At 39.5% G+C, this 18,003-nt stretch overlaps 1 protein-coding gene across 5 annotated transcripts in view; it reads left to right on the forward strand.

Annotated features, from left to right (window-relative positions):
* Positions 1-18,003, forward strand: part of MIPOL1 (mirror-image polydactyly 1) — a 276,778-nt gene that overhangs the window by 139,762 nt on the left and 119,013 nt on the right. For all 5 annotated transcript variants that reach the window (XR_012680290.1, XM_075193212.1, XM_075193214.1 and 2 more), the window contains exon 8: positions 964-1,134. Coding sequence is in view for 4 of the 5 variants with exons in the window: in XM_075193212.1 (XP_075049313.1) it covers positions 964-1,134 (171 nt within the window). In the remaining variant the exon portion in view is untranslated. The remainder of the gene's footprint in view (positions 1-963; positions 1,135-18,003) is intronic.

Consider the following 18,003-nt stretch of genomic DNA (forward strand, 5'->3'; position numbering starts at 1 on the left):
ATCACATGCTTGTTTGTATAAAATATCTCCGCTAAAACAAGTTATCATTTTACTTACATGTACATTGGACTCTGAATAATATTTTATTTGAATATTTGATTTTGAATTGAGATGAATTAATTATGAAATTTGAAAGCATTCAGTTACCAAGTGTAGTGGTTTTATCAGTGCAATTACGGTTTACAGTTCAAAGATGGCTGATGATGTGCTTGGGTGGAAAGGGCTGCATAACTTAAGACAAGCCAACAAGACCAATTTCACCAACTAGACATAATTATTATTATTATTAATATTTATCTATAAGGCGCCACAAGGCATCCGCAGGGCCATACAGAGACAAACAAAATTACAATACAATGGGAGACAGCACAGTACAGTAAACACAGCAACTCAGTAAGCTCAATGCACAGCTAGAGAGGGCGGGGAAGGGGGAGGAAGGATCCGCAAACGATGGGGCCCAAGAAGGAGGGCGCGGAAGACAGGGAGACCCCCAGGGGGGAGGAGGGAGCGAGAGTGGACGTGGGGTGGAGGACCCTCGAGGAGGAGGGCTAAGTAGCTGGAGAGCAGAGTTAGAAGTGGTGGAAACAGGAGGAGGGATGGCCCTGCTCAGAGGAGCGTACAATCTAAGGGGAGGGGTGGACAGACAGAGAGACGCAGGGGAGAGAGGGAGAGTAGGGGGACAGAGGCAGAAGATAAGGTAGGAAGTTAAGTGGGAGACAGAAAGGCTTTAAGAAAAAGGTGGGTTTTTAGGGCCCGTTTGACATTGTCTGATATTTCCGATTAGTCTGAATTACCTTGCAGTGAACTATATATATATTTCACCACAATCTAGGTATTGAGCTCAGGTTACCTTGTCAGTAGAAATGTCTACCTGATGGAATGGGTCATGTATGTTTATTGCTCATTACATGTGAAATTATTTTTTTTTATAAGCGTGTCACATTTCAGGAATGTTTCCTTCAGACTCTACAGGAATTGCTAAGCAGATTGGGGGAAGCAGAAGAAGGTACTGCCATCCAGCAGAATGGGGAACTTATTTTAGAACGTATAAGGAGGAGTCGGGAAAGACGAGAAGAAATAACTGCTGAGGAAATGGGTGCAGTCATACAAGAACGGGACGCGGCCCGTGCTCAGGTAGGTGTCAGTGTCTTCAGTTTGTCCTCTTACTCTAATTTTACAATGATGAGAATAATTAATACAGATAGAACCTTAGCATGTTGGTAATTGTAACTGGCTACTGATTTCTGTAGCAGATCAGTTTGTGCCCGTTTTGTGCTTCTGAAAGTCTAGAAATAAAATGTACCAATGATCTGAGTCACAATGTGACTGGATTTGCACTGGAAACTGCAATTTGTGTTAAGTGAGTATTATTGTCTGTTATCAAATCAGAGCTCTGCAGGCTATGACTTTCTAACTTGTCTGTCGGAACAACATTATTTTAGCATCTGTTTATGTTTATCATTTAGTTTGTGGTTTGTACTTTTGTCATTTATGCCTATGCCATTGCTGTTGAGGAATTGGCCAGATCACTATGTGTTTAACCCCCAATTGACTGCCATACCTGATAATGATTTTCTAAAAATGTATATGAATATTACCTTGCAGTTAGAAATTCTTATACATTTCCCAATTTATCAGTACTCTTGTAGAGCCTGGAGAGGGGAAAAGATCTGTAAGTCTCATAACTGCATATGTGGAGCCTGTGCTAATGATTATTAGGTAGTTTTAATTATAAATTCCACATAGAGAGGATACGTTACAATCCTCTAGAACAGTTTAGATTCATTGGATGGATGGAGTTTGTATCAAAAGAGGAGCTTCAAACTATCCAATGGGTTTAAAGGTCCAGGTCATAGATGCATATTAATTGAAATTCCATACAAATGAAATCTGAAACAAGCACCAAATTAAAATGCCATTGTAATATAGCTTTTACTCTCACCACAAGAATACCAAAGCCCAGGAAGAGACATATTTTTACAATGGCGTTACAAACTAAGTTATGTGTTCCCCAAAATACCCCTCATAGCTCGCACATTGAGGAAGATAGAAAAAGATGGAGTGGAATTGATAGCAATAATTCCATACTGGACTCGCCAGAAGTGGTTACCATAGACAAGGGAAATATGCCTAGAAGAACCATGGGCTCTGCCTCATCATCCAGCTCTGTTCCATCAAGGACCCATCCGTCATCCAAACCCAAAGACTCTTTCCTTGAGGGCCTGGAAATTGAATAGTCAATACTCAAAAATTTAAGTAGTCTCAGACCATGTTGCAGAAGTATTACTACAGGCAAGAAAGAGAAATGTGGCAGGAGTGTACTACAGAGTCTTGAGCACATTTATAAGTTGGTGCAGGTTTAGAGTGATTAACCATGTGAATGCAAATGTACCCCAAGTACGGAATTTTCTTCAGGATGGGTTACTAAAGCTGGGTACACACCACAAAAATTTCGACCAACTTTTTGTGCTGAGCGATTTTACATGCGATCGATGTACCGATCGCTCGGTCCATGGACTGCATACACACTAGCCTTGTTTAGGACGATAAAGGGAAGAGCGGACGTTCCTTTAGCGACTTTTTACAGCCATGTTGTCGTGAGCAATGACGGTTATTTCGTACTCACCGTTGTGGATCGGTCGGAAGTTTATACACACTACACAGCGGAAACGAGATTGGAACAAAAATATTAAACGGTACGACCAACCAAATGAGGCGACAATCATCCATTTGGGCAGACTTTCGACCATCGTGTAACTGTACACACTGACCCGACTTTTGAACGAGCGGTCGTATGTCGGCTGTTTCAGCCGATTATTGGACGAAAACAGTGTAGTGTGTACCCAGCTTTAGCATGTAGCAGATTTCAATGTGTTTTTGCATAAAAGGATTAGTGGCAGACCATTTAGTGGGAAAATTTCTCCAAACAGCCAAAACAATACAGCCCTGTATTAAATTGTTTGTGACACTGAGACCTTAGTTTGGTTCTAGAATATCTAGTATCAGAATTCGTTGAACCCCTGCAGAATAGTCCGCTCATATGGTTTGCGCTCAAGGTCTTTTCTTGATAGCAATTGCATCAGCTAAAAGAGTGAGAGAACTTCAAGCAGTATGATGTAAAGAACTGTTCAACATATACAGTGACAAGGTCATATTCCATTCAAATCCGGACTTTTTACCCAAAGTGGTGTTAATTTTCTATATATATATATATATATATATATATATATATATATATATATATATATATATATATATATATATATATACCAGGAAATTGTGCTCCCAGCTTCTTTTCCAAAACCAACTGATGAAAGGGAAAGCAGATTACACACACAAACTTTGGCAAGAGCGATATTAGTGTATATTTCAAGGACAGAGAAATATAGGAAAATTATCTCTTTATAATCCACAACAAGGAAAAGAACCATCAAAAGACATGCTAGTACAAGTAATAGTACAGGCCTATAAGAGGAACAAACGACATGTGCCAAAAATGTTGAGGGAACTTTCGACAACGATAGTGGTGACATTATGGACACCTAAAACTCAGGCTTTGGCAAACGACTTATGCAGAGCTGCAGGCTGGACCTCACTACATACTGTTTCCAGAGACAATCCCCAGGATGTGGCAGCAACAACAGACACACAATATGGAGGAAAGATCCTACAAGCTGCTAAACAATAAATATTATTATATGCATCTCAGTTGTGATTCTAACTTGTTCTTTTTAGAACCCACCCCAGGGTATTGCTTGGGTACATCCCATCAGTAAGGGCTACCATGGAATAGTAAGAAGAAATAAGTGAATAATACACACAGATAATTTCATTTTCTTGAAGTACTCCATGACAGCCCTAATATTCCCTCCCATGTTGTAGAGGGTTATATTATTTTCTTTTTCAGAGGCAGCCTGGGAACTTACTGAAAGGCAAACTGTGGAAGGAGGGCTCACATTATATACTTTACTTTTATCTTGACTCCCATGGAGTATTTCAAGGAAATTCAATTGTCAATGACTATAATTTTCATATTTTACATTTGTAATTGACCTATGGTGGTGTGTGTAGGTTCAGAAGGGGTTGTTCTGCATAGACACATCATGTTCCAGTCCCGGAAGTCCTTGTTAGATAGTCCATGTTGCACCAAACTCATTGACACTCTTGTGATTCCCTATTTCTGTTCGAATAAATTCCCTCATGCTGTCCATATTCTGTGTTCTAAAGATAAAGGGAAAATAAGCCATTTATTTTGTCATAGTCTGCCCCAGTATATAAGTCCTTATTCTGCATATATCACTGAAGATGGTTGAACAAAATGATGACACTAAGAAACCTCTACGTTGTTTTATTCACACTTTTGAAGGTAATAAGATCACAGATTGTTCTCTTTATCTGTTTTTCGCTGTTGTTTGTCACAGTGCCTAGACCTCTCTGCTGCTCCTTGGCCTTCACAGCACAGTTCTCTCCTTGTTCCCCTCCTTCCTTTTTGGGAGATCATTTAGTTTCTCTTCATGTGGCACATTCTCCTTTTCAATCCTTCTATCTTTTGGGATCCCACAATGCTGTGTTTTTGGCCCTCTGCTTTCTTTTCTATAAACTTATTCCTCATACATCTCTGACCACGTCACGTCGGCTCTCCTTTACGCCCTCTTAGATCGGTCTCTGACCGGCGCCTCACATCCTCTCTCATAACCATCTCCTCTCCTGCCTCCAAGACTTCTCCCTGCATCATTCCCACTTATGGAGCTCCCTAACCAGCCTGACCAGACTCCCCCCCCCCTCCCCCCCTAACCTTTAATGCTTCAAGCGCGTTCTCAAAATCCACCTCTTTACTATAGGCTATCTTATATCGCCTAACACTACTCCCAGCTACAGTCCCAGTCTCAACCTTAAGTCCCACTAGCTCCAATTGTCTCACCATTGCATTCTCCTTCTTGCCTTTATCCTCTCACAAGCACAACCGACTCTGTATCACATCTGCACCTCTTTCTCAACCTTGTATGTACTTGTTATTTTTTGATGTATGATTTACATGCAGGGGCGGGCTGGGCCGTGGGGCAGGGGGGCATCGGCCCCCCGGGCCGCTCAGAATTACAGCTTTTAGGGCCGGGGGGTAGGAAGCAATATAATGCCCAAAAATGTACAACAAGAAGAGATTTTACGCTCTTCTGAAGCAGCTCCTCAAAGTGCGCAACTGAAGTGACTTCTGACAGCGCTGCCATGTTGCCGGGAACCAGGAGACAGTCGAGCGCCGAGCGATGGATCAGAGACTAGAGGTGTGATGCGGCCGCACAGGTGGCCGCGTCACATGACACGTGATGCACCGTGTCATCAATGACGCGGCCGCATCACGTGTCATGTGATGCGGCCGTCAGTGCGGCGTGCGCCCCCCGGGCTGGCATCTGCCAGCCCGCACCTGTTTACATGTTTGTTATACAGACTGTCTGGTGATTCCTTTTTGTAGCACCTTATATATAAGAGGGTGATCATCTCTAGTGGTAGTTAAACTTTATTCCCTAAATAAAAGTAATCTTTTGCTTCAAAATGGTAAAGTACATATATGTATTTAAATATATGTATTTGCTTTCACTATCTGACATTAGTGATTTCATCAGACCTGTTTGTCAGTGACAGGGTTAAAACATGATTCATAAGTATGTCTCAGATTCCTGTTTGCAGTTTGACATCCCTATTCCACTGCTTCCAGGGCCCCGTTGCTCTCCTGAGCTTTAAAATAGGGTCACAGATGCACTTGCAGGTACAAAGCAACCTTAGAATTTGTAGTCAAAGGTTGCCAGCTAGCAGCTAACTGATTTCCCTTTCTAAGGCAATATAAACATTCACTTGTCTTCCTGTAGGCCCTGCCAAATTCCATAATTCCAGTAGCAAGGCAGCTTAAATGAGGCTGAATGTCGTCAAAAGGAGGCAGAATTACTGAATCAGTCTGTAGCAAGTCGTTAAAGGAGCAATTCCACACAGCGGAGCAGAAATTAAGCTTCTGTAAATAATCTAATTGGCTTCCCTAAATAAATCTACCATGCCAATGAGACAGATTTGACTACCTTGAAATATACAGCCCCATTCCTCTGTGTTGTTTTTCTGTTTTGATCACTGGTTTAAGCTTCAAATCAAATCACTAATCAGAACCTATTTAGACGCATTGCAATCATTTAAAACATTTAATCTCCACTCAGGTAAAGCTATAGCAATCTTGATTAACACGCACGTTCTTTCTTACCTTGATTGTTAACACTGAAGGATAACTGTAAATTTAAAGAAAATGTCCAAAGTCCTATCCTCCAATTATTATTATTGTTCACATTCATATCCTCCAATTATTATTTATAAACTGTTATTAATTTTTCTGTTCCCTAATGACTGAAAGCAAAATCATCCATTTATCTACAGATAGGGAGTCGATCTTTTAAATATCAAGAGTCATTATTGTTTTTGATCTTATTTGCCAATTAGAAGAAATGGATCATTGCACATTACAACAGAAAAATTCCATTATCCTATATTAATCCAATTTTCAAATCACTCCCAATATTGTATCAGTACCTAACTAAATTCTCCTATTTAAGAGACATCAAAAGTGTCCAAGTACCCAAGAAGGAAGTTAAAATTCCCAGTGGAGTTCTGTGTACACATAATTTTTTTACAATGGTAAACATCAAAGGGATACCATTGGAACTGCAAAATGAGAAAGGTCTGGTACTTATTTTCAACAAAAAAAATATACATATAATTTTTGTTTTCTTTTTGTGCAATCATATTAGATGAGACCTTGCAATTGTCACTACCTGTGGGGCGTGCAGATAAAATGTTAATGGAAAGGTGTTCATTGTAAACATCATTCAGAAATATGACTGTCTGTTTCAGTTTTGATTGCCCAGTACATGTTAGAACAAAGCACCAGATATAAAAAAAGAGCATTTATTTACTACAGTTTACCAATAAAATGTAATCCAAATACACTAATTATAGAGAGTGTGTGAAGCATTAAATGATATTGTTATGTTATAAGGGAAGAAAGTACTCTGACAATTTAATGTTGTTGTTGTCCTTAAGCACTTGATCACACATATACATTGGGAAAATGGGGAAAAATGCATAAACATGAATGTGTGCTTCAGGTGTCTATTAGTGACACATTTTAATTATTTTTTTCCATGTGTTGCATTTCTATCAGTAAATCTATTGAGAAATAGATCAGGCTGAGTTCTAAAGTTTTAAACACTACGTGAAAATTTTAGAACCCAAACTTGGAAATGAGCCCATAATAAAGCATTTATCCTATTTTAATGTACGTTTTAGGCATTAGTGTCTGCAAAGCACATAAACAGTTCATACAGTAGGTAAGTACAATCCCTAAAGATTTCGACTGTAAGGTCCTGGTAGATCGATGTGAACCATAGGGGCTCTCAACCTGCTAATTCCTTACCCCCACCCTCCTACCCCTTTAGAGACTTCTATTTTCTCTATGAAAAATCTTATTATAATAATACTATGGAGTGATTCTTTTTATGTTAGTTGTTTTGGAAGCTTAGTTAGATTTCCATTTTATTTGTGTGATTTGGTGTTCTGGAGGAATAGTGTTTACCAGCAGACTCGGTTGTTTCATCTTGGAGTCCTCAGCTATTTTGTCCATTTGGTAACACACATACTGTTAGTGTATATTTATAAAGGCCCGTGTTGTGTTGAATCATAGTGTGCTATAGAAAGGTGTTTTACATGTGTATACTGCTTGCTTCCTCGGTTTGAATTAATTTATCGTTTGAGGGTGCTAAATCTTGAACCTATAAAGTGCTACATTGAAATCCCGTTAATCTAGCAGTTTAGGCCATCAGTAGTCAGTGATGTGTGTGTGCGCACAACAGAGCAGCACTGTGCTCTGAGCTGTATTCGGCTTCGTAGATATCGGTCTAGTAGAGGAACAGCCAGAAACTCTGATTTTTCATAGCTCCATAAATAAGAATCTAAAAATAAATTACACTTTCTATGCTCGTATAGCTTGTGCATTAACATCTTGAGTACTTCCACGCAGTCACGGACACTTGGCCTATACTAGGCATAGGATTGCCCATGACGTAGAATGGCATGGATTTAGCCACCGAACCACTTTGTTTCACATATCCACTTGTTTTAGTTTATCCTCAATAAGGTAGAAGTCACCGATTTTACACTTTTGCAGTAAAAATATTCGTATTTCCCTACATTTTTGTTGCCTGCATATAATACAAGTTTACCTTGTTACAGTCACCGTCAACTTTAATATAACTATTGCTACAATAGCTCTTTGATAGCCCATTTAGTTTCAATGGTCCAATGATACTTATCTGTTGCCCCACATGATTAGGGGAAAGTTACCAACACAGGCAGGAGTCTGGGATGTTTGATGCAGCACAAATCTACTGCAGATTTAGTTAGTGACAATGGGCCTGATTCATTAAGGAAGGTTACGTAAAAAAATTGAGCAAGTAGTCTCCTGGACAAAACCATGTTGCAATGCAAGGGGTGCAAATTAGTTTTCTATTTTGCACAGAAGTTAAATACTGTCTTGTTTTTTTCATGTAGCACACAAATACTTGATAACTTATTTGTACACTGAAATTTTAAATTGCTATTTGTGTGCTACATGAAAAAAAAACAGACAGTATTTAACTTATGTGCAAAATAGAAAACTAATTTGCACCCCTTGCATTGTAATATGGTTTTGTCCAGGAGACTACTTGCTCAATTTTTTTTTACTTAGCTTTCCTTAATGAATCAAGCCCAATGTCTTTTTTTTTTTTACCCTGTAGAACCTATTTCACCCTTCTGTTAATTCTTTGCTCTAATCCTGTGTCGGCAGCACTTTCATTTCCGTGCTGGTACCTCCCTGTGATAGGCTGCAAGCTTGCAGTGCTCAGCCGAGATCTGTCACAGCAAAAGACTATACAAATATGCAAACGAAACCATGTCAGTGTATCAACAAATACAGAGGTATAAACTCAAATATTTGATGCTCCTTCTAAGCACATATTTTCATACGAATAAAAAAACAAATTACTACAGGACGGATAAATATTGACACTCGTCCTTCGAAAGAGAAAAAAAACTCAATCCAGGTTTCCTTTTGCCAAAGTGTGTTTATATTTGTGTTACACTGCCATGATATAGCGGAATCCTGTGAAAATCACACAGGCTAGGCTGGCCTTGGCACACTGGCTGAAGGATTTCCACCTTATAGTGCAATTATGCAGTCATTTCCTGCCAGGCTTTTCAGGTGTAAAGGTCCTCAAGTGTGAGACAGGCATGTTAATAATTTGACTTCAGACAGCAAGACTCCATTGATGACTCACTTAAGAATACTGTGACCTATACTTTAAATTGCCTCTCGAGAACCTGATTTTTTTCCCGTTTTTATACAAATGAAAAACCTTTTATAAGGAAGCCAAGAAATACTGTACAAATACATAGATTGTATCTGCATAAATGCACAAAATATAATTGTGCAGAAATTGTTGGTGTATGCAGCATACTACTTTTTGGACCTCCCTTCCAGGAGATCACAGAGGGGAAGGGACAAGTGCGGGGGTGTGACTATGTAATTTGCTTCATCGTCGCCCAGCCCCACCCCCTCTGCATAATGACTCGATGCGCGATCGATTCACAACATCACACGGTGGGAATTGGGACCATGATGACGCTATTCGCATCAAGACAGCACCCACCCACTTCAGAAGAAAGTGAATTGTTATCCAGGAGGCTGGCCTATTCTGCTGGGATTCTGGGAGGACTCCCCAAAAATCGTGAGTCTCCCAGACCTTCCGGGAGAGTAGACATGTATAATGTGCTGTGAATTTATTTTACAGAATATATGTTGTATTGTGTATACTGTGTACCAGGCAGGGCCGGATTAAATGGAAGCCCCCGAGCTTATTGAACCCACCCGTGAGGCCCATCCCCCGAGCGCTTACCTCCGACTTTTCTTCTCTGTTCTTCCGTCACTCACCCCCTGCTCTAGTCCTTCCGCGGCACACAGTAATCTCCTTACGGAGGAGATCTCGTGAGAGTGAGACTGGGTGAGTGACGGAAGAACAGAGAAGAAAAGTCGGAGGTAAGCGCTCGGGGGCGGTGACAGGCTCAGCACTTTCAAGGGCCCCCAATGCCTGATGCCCCTGAGCTGTAGCCCAGTTAGACCTTGTGTTAATCCGGCCGTGGTACCGGGGTTGTATTGCAAGCAGAACCAGATAATGCTGTAGCACCTGGTCCATATCATTAAATCCACTACTAAATATTGCCTAAAGAATGTTTTTTTCTTTGCACCTCATAAAGGTGATGTTTGGGTACCATAGTACCCAGGAATGAGCAAAGCCGGGCATCGTTGTAATGTCAGGCAGCTCATTCTGGGAATTTAAATTCCCCCTTTTGAGACAAGAATGGAAAGAAGAGTTCCTGCACACTCAGCATTGTCATAGGCTCTAACAAAGAAAGAAAGCCTGTTTATTGATTACAATTGTATTTATATTTGGGTAAACTAATATGTTTTAAAATCATATATTACGTAAAGCAAGTCAGTCATTGACCTCACTGTTTCTGCCAGTGTGTGACAAATTGTGATACTATTTTGTTTTATTTTATGTCTCTGGCCATTAGCGACTATGGTAGGATTTTAATTCAGCATTTTTGCTTGTCCAGTGGTATCTATTAGATGCATCCTTGTTCTAGTTTAATTGCTCAAAATAAGTGTCCTTTGTCACTGCCTTTTAATACATCTAAAAGAAAAAAAAACATAAAATCATTGCTGCTCAGACAATAATACAATACCAAGGAATGCAGTGTCTGGAGAAGTGGGAAAACACCTAACAGTTTTATCTAAGAAAATGCAGATTACATAAATTATCGTTTTAATAATGTTTACAAAATATTTAAATGAACATCACAGTGAAAGTTTCCTTTTTAAATGCAACTTGTATTTTTATATACATCCTCTTACTGAACAAAGCAAGGGTTCTTTCATATTTTCATAATTCAAAAGTTGTTGCTAAGACAATGTTTCTACACTGCTAGGCCACTAGGGGCAGTATTCTATAATTAGAGAGAAGAATATGGTTCTCTGTGAAATATGCCTACATCCTATAGTAAAAATAACTTCTTATTAAGGGGAAACCAGCAGTTTATGTTAATGTTTAGTAGTGATAACCTCTGTCTAAATTTGTGTCTCGTTCACTCATGTTCCTCACTGTTTTTTTTACTGCTTTAAAAAACAAATTCACTGGAGCTATTTTTCCTTGTGAAAAATTGTCTTTGCTGTCCACATTCTAAGGTTGCCAATGTGTATTCCTTTTGGTACACAAAAGCCATGTCATAGTGCACACAGGTGATTAATTATAATGACCACTTTAGATTGTGGCAGGTAATTCCCCACAGTAACCTTATTATTGCTATCAGTTGTAGTGACTGATGGCTTATGTGCTGTTTGATGACAGTACGCGTGTTGTGACCGTGGGGGACATTTATAAAAAATAATTGTAATGAGGTGTCCAAACATGTAGCAAAACCTGTAAATTATAAAAATGCATCACATTTATACCGTAAAGTGTTCTCTGTAAATGAGGTGCGTTCCATCTTGAAGCTGAGCCCCAATGAGGCAAATCATGTGCATTACAGTTATTAAATGTTGATGAGCAAGTGACACTTTTTAGTATAAATCTTCCCATACCTCCCAGCCTGATAATGTGTTATATGCGGCAGAATCAGAATAGCCTTAAAGTGTTTAGGCTTCGCTTTCTCTTATTTCTCTTTTTTTAATAGCTCACAAACCCTACCAGATTTAAAATTAAATAAGATAAACACGCTTTTAGAGTTTTTGGGGTTGCCCAGAAACCCCAAGTGAAAGTTTTATGTTTTCACTCCAACACCACAGAAAAGTCACTGGCAACAAATCGCTGTTGTAACATCAGCACACATTACAGAATCAACATTCCCGGACACGTGCTGGAGAATAACCCTGTGACTGCTGGGACAGCTCTCCTATCACTGCACTCATCCCCAAGACTGATTCTACAGTATGACAAGCTCACAGCAGTAATGTGTGTTGTTTGAGCTGGAAATGTTTCGTTTGTATTTGATTTTTTTTGTTGTTTTTTTTTTAAATCTGTGTCTTTGCGTTCAAGCTGCCATTGTTAAGCTTCTGCATGGTGTCCCAGGCAGCTCTGAAGTTGGAATACTGTGCTTCTCCAGCTTGAAAAGGGCAGCATTCATAAGACGTCTGTACAGACACATTAGAGTGCTCTTTCTGCAGCATCTTCAGCGTTCCTTCTACCTGGAAAAGCACAGCAGTCAATGTCTGCAAATAGATTGACTGTGGTTTCAATCTTGGAGAGAAACATTCAACAGCATTACAGCATTTTAGATGAGAGTAAGGCAAAAGTATGTGTGCGTGTGTATATATGAGGAAGCCAGCACACACTCACACATAATATGTAGGAATATAATTATATAATATGCACACAGAGATCTGACTCTTTTTTTAGATTTAATGTCTACAATTAACTTTGTGTGTGTGTGTGTGTGTGTGTGTGTGTGTGTGTGTGTGTGTAAATACAATATGTATGCAACACTATATATATATATATATATATATATATATATATATAAACAACCAGATATTATGAATGCAACAACTATTTTACTGAACACCTACCCCTGACGCATGCCACCCCTTTTATGCAACTATAATACAAAATCCTTGTCATAGCCATGTACATTTCATTTTTGTTTTCTGGTAAATACTATATTGTAAAACTTAACCCACTTTTCCCAGTTATTATCTTCCTTTCTTGTTTCTTTGTTTATTTTTATTGTTATTATATTGCAAAAATGTAATTTAAAAGCCTATTGAGTTAAAAGAAAACTATATATATATATATATATATATATATATATATATATATATATATATATATATATATTATGAATGTTCTGGGAATGTTCTTCTGGGAATCATAAACTGAACTGAAGAGACTCCTTTATTGTCTACTGGCCATAGAGTCACTAAGCAAGTGTGAGTCTATATAATTACATATTAAGGCTACATATACAACACCAAGGGGGCACCCCTGCCTTTTTATCTTCATTTTTACAAGCGCTATATGGATGGTTTAGAGTAGACCTAGTACATGATTGAACACCAGTCTCGTTGACCTGATCTTTTCGCTCTTAACCCTTTCCCATTACCATTCACATAGAATTAAATGGGTGAGGAGTAGTCAGTGGTAGGACCCTACGAGACCTCTTTGTTTTGTGGTCCTCTGGATTATGCCATTTGTTGAAAAGAAACGTGCACCATCTGTATCTGACATGGCAAATATGTTCTTGGGTAAAACAAAAAAAAAAAGTTTTCCCTTGTGAAATTGACAAAATAAAAATGGGAAAAACCAGAGAAGACAGAAAAACAGAGAATCACCACACAGACATTTAGAGGACAGAAAAAGAGGAAAGAAATATGGGGGATCCTCACCAAAGGGGTATGCAAGATAAACACACAGCCAACGTACAGAGGTGTGCCTCAGTTGTGTTTCCTTCATCTGTCCATCATCTCGCTAGAAAACCAAGGGCTAGATTTACTAAGCTGCGGGTTTGAAAAAGTGGGCATGTTGCCTATAGCAACCAATCAAATTCTAGCTTTCATTTATTTAGTGCCTTCTACAAAATGAAAGCTAGAATCTGATTGGTTGCTATAGGCAACATCCCCACTTTTTCAAACCCGCAGCTTAGTAAATCTAGCCCCAAGAGTGCTCTGAGTATTAAAGTTATTTGTCAACATCTAGTAGCAGAACAGACTAATATTTAATGTTGACGTGCTATTACATACATCTTGCCAGGTACTTCAACCTATTTGCTGGAAGTCTTGAACATTGTGCATTGGATTCTATAACAAACCTATGGGTAAATAGAGCAACACGTTTCAATCAGAGCACATCTAAAGGTTCAGTAAAAAGAGATACTTTAGTTAACAATAATAAATAGATGTAATGCTTTGATAATGGTTCCCAACCTATAGTTCAAGCTTGGAATTCGAGGCACATGGATTTTGTGTGCTGCTGTTGGTACTTAGTGAGTAACAGGAGATCAATGTATTCACAGCAGTCATTTGCCTGTACAAATATTATTTCCATCGGGTCTTTCACAGCCCAGCATATCAGTAAGTGTAAATTGAGCTACTGCTAAATAATAAAACAAGGCCATTGTGCTTTGAACTCAGACCTTCACCTTGACATTACAACTTTGCACGAGTGGCATTGAGGATAACAAAGTTGCTTCAGAGCGCAAGAGATTTGGCATAATAGTGTCTAGTTGTACATCCTGCTGCTCCAGGCAGTAACTGTCTCTCTCTCTCCCAGGTGCAATTCCGCAGCAAGCAGCAGAGAAAAACAGCTCAGAAAGAACTAATTCAGCATTAAGATCTGCTACATTATTAAGTGATTTTATTCTTGGCGTTTGTGTACAAACAAATATGTTGTCTGTGTGGCATGAAAATTGTTCACTGCCCACGACATTAACACGTTCCGTAACTTTTCCTCTAAACTCATCATACAACAGATATGCAGGGACACGTGTACAAATGCCGCCTGTAGGGGGTACTTTGTCTCTTTCAGACTGCACAAATATCGCTCAGTGGGCATTGGACTCCTAGAGTTCTTTTTACAAAGCTGTGTACAACCTTGGACCTGAAGAATGGCCATTGCATCGATCTACACAATTTCTGAAGTGTTAATGCAGGAGAAGTTAGAGATTTCTCTGCATTCATCTACATTTCGTGGGTTAATGCAGTCGCCTTAGAACTGTATGGGAACGACAATGTTAGTAATTTGTCTAGCAGTAAAAAGCATTGCTTTTTGCTGCAAACTAGTGTCATCTCAGGATGGGGTTAGCTTACCTTTTCCTATGGGGTTTAGTGGAGTTGGAAAGGTTTCTATTGATCCACTGCCGGTAGGTTATGGCTAGGCTACCCGTGAGCAGCCCCGGCAAAGTAAATAGCAGCGGTACTGCATTATGTATTGCTGCGGTTTGTGAGTTTCCTCCAGGTGCTCCAGCTTACTCCCACAATCCAAAAACATACTAGTAGGTTATTTGGCTGCTATCAAATTGACCCTAGTCTGTGTGTGTGTTAGGGAATTTAGACTGTAAGCTCTATTGGGGCAGGGACTGATATCAGTGAGTGCTCTGTACAGCACTACAGAATTAGTGGCGCTATATAAATAAATGATGATAATGATTTGCAGTGATACATAATGTGTGTTGCTGTTGCTCTATAGTAATTAGACCCCATAGGCTGTTACTGACAGTGGAGGGGTACAGTAATGGCATAGTTACCAATTCTCTTCAGCTCTCTCCCGGGAGCCTGCCGGTAGAAGTGGGCGTGAGGGGGCAGGGCGCCGGGCGCCAACAATCGCGTCATTTTGGACAGCCCCCCCTGTGACGTAATGACGCGTCATTTGACAGCGGGGGGGCGGCGGGGCCAAATGCCGCGATTCACCAGGAATCGCGGCGTTTGGAACCTACTTCTGCCTACTTTACTAGGAAGTGGGCACTTCCTAGTGAAGTGGGCAGAATTTGGGAGATTGCGAGAGTCTCACGGACTCCTGGGAGAGTTGGCAAGTATGAGTAATGGTGAAGCACCATATGGAGGGAGGAGGTGGGGCTATATTGTGGTTGCTACCTCTACAACAGTGAGTTGCACATTGTGTAGTATATAATAAGATTGCATCCATCGGAACATCCATAGTACAGGTGTAATGTGTGTATACAGTAAAGTAATCAGTTTGTTTTTCATTTATTGGTTATACCGGTTACTGATCGGAAGTTATCGCCATGCAGTAGTCTTTTTTCATCAGACTAAAAATGACGGCCTACGTTACATTTCAACTTTTGAAATTTATTTTATTTTCTTTAAAGTAATGCAGGTGAAAATGTTTTGTATTAATGTTGTGTGACGATTAATATCCCAGAATTCCTGGCTCTGTGCTTTATCACTCTGCAAATGAGTCACCCCAGTAAACTCATTAATAACATTTATAAAACCCGGCAACAGGTGAACATTAGAGACAGGAGTGACAGCAGATTTCTTGCTGCTTATCTCTTCCATTCCCATTATCTTTATGGTTATCTTTCCTTGTGTGCTCGATTTCCTTTCACACTCCCAGGATGTTGCTGTATTTTTCTATTAGACCATATTATTTATATGGAAATTGTACAAAGGAAACAATGCCTAATCCAGTGATTATTTGGCTACTCACCTGGTCACAGTTCTGACAGTGTACTCTGCCCTAATACGTAGTAATGGAAAATGGAACTGTTAAAGAAGACTACCATTGTCTGACATATCCCGCTCCTTTAGTACCCCTACTTGGCACATGTAAGGTGGGAATCTTTTTCCTTGAATCACTTACTAATTAGATTGGGGATACATGTTCGTTACATGCTGCAGGGCTGAATAGATCAATGTTTGTTAAAGTGATACTAAAAAAAAAAATTGTGTTGTGGGCAGGAGAGTAAATATGTAAATTCTGAAAATTTGAATATTTCTGTTTTTCTATATTGGGTGAAGATATTTCTGTGGCAGATAGGCTCACTTACTAACATTGTGTTTAGGTTCACAATTTGCATTGAACCACAGCAAATAATAAGCAGTTATCTTTTATCTTTCTGGTGCAGGTGATGCAATGAATGAGAGTATCTAGTTTGCCGCAAATTTTGCACCTAATTGCGGTGTCTAATGTGTAAATAAACCCTAGTACGTTTGTAAAAACACATCATATGGCTATGAGTGGGTCCCCTTAGATCAGCGATGAGCAACCTCATGCTTTATGAGGGCTGTATGTGCAGCCTTCAAACGGAGTACACTGGACTCCCCCTCCTTGGTGCAGAGGAGGTTACGTAATCTGGGAGCAGCCACCTAGGGGGCTCCAGGTGGAGCCTCGGCCGGCCACCTGTTGCCCGCCATTGCCTTAGATCCAGGCTGCGAGCAGGACTTTTTTACAAAGACTTCTAGAACAAGGTTTTATCTGGAAAGACAATATGAAAAATGGTGCCGCTTCAGATTTACTCTAATGAAAGCTTTTCTTTAATCTTTATTTATTTGAATGTTGCTTGATTATTCCAACAGGCTTAATCTTTCTTATCCATACATTAGTAATTTAATCCATGTTAGCAAAATTTGTCAAAATATGCATAACTTCACCAGAGATTAATTCATCCATCTTGCTTTTTGCTGAATTGAGTTTTATAACTATACATTGTATAATAGATTCATATAGGTGGTTTCTTTTTAAGACCCATTATAAGGCATTAGAGCCAGCTCCGTGCTTTGTGGTTAGGTTTTAGCCACAGCTGTCTGAGTTCCAGGCTGTCTGACTCACCTACATAATAAGATACAGCAGGTCACCAGGTACAACTCCTTTTGTACCAGGATATCAGTCACTGTGAGTGGGCAGGTGGAGGCACACCCATCGTACCAGGGTATGTATCCTGTACAGAAGCCATGGCTCTACCTGGGTGCTTTCCCAATCAGCAGCTTTAAGTGACAGTTACTAGTAGACAATGAAAATGACACAAAGGAAAAGATTCTGGATAAATGGCCTTCACTCACAGAACCGTTTACAAACAATCTTATCACAAGACAGATTATGCAAGGTTAAAACACTACAAATCATTTGGTTCCTTTGGAGACGCAAGCAGCTTCAAAAAAGTTTTAACATTGTTATTCATCTATATTTAACTTTAGTATGCAACTGCTTTTTATTCTTGGACTGCCCCTTTAAATTAACTAATGGCTCTTTTTGCAGGGGAAAATTAAACGTCATTTCATAGCTGGAACACATGTAGAATTTCCAGCTGCTTTGAAAGACTGTGGGTTATTTTTTTCTTATGCTGGAGAACGGCCAAATATTGATTTTTTTAGCTCTTAATAAAGATTTAGTTATTGAACTTTGTTCATGGGGATTGTCAGCT

Source organism: Mixophyes fleayi, chromosome 12 (assembly GCF_038048845.1).
Source record: "Mixophyes fleayi isolate aMixFle1 chromosome 12, aMixFle1.hap1, whole genome shotgun sequence".
NCBI lineage: Eukaryota > Metazoa > Chordata > Amphibia > Anura > Limnodynastidae > Mixophyes > Mixophyes fleayi.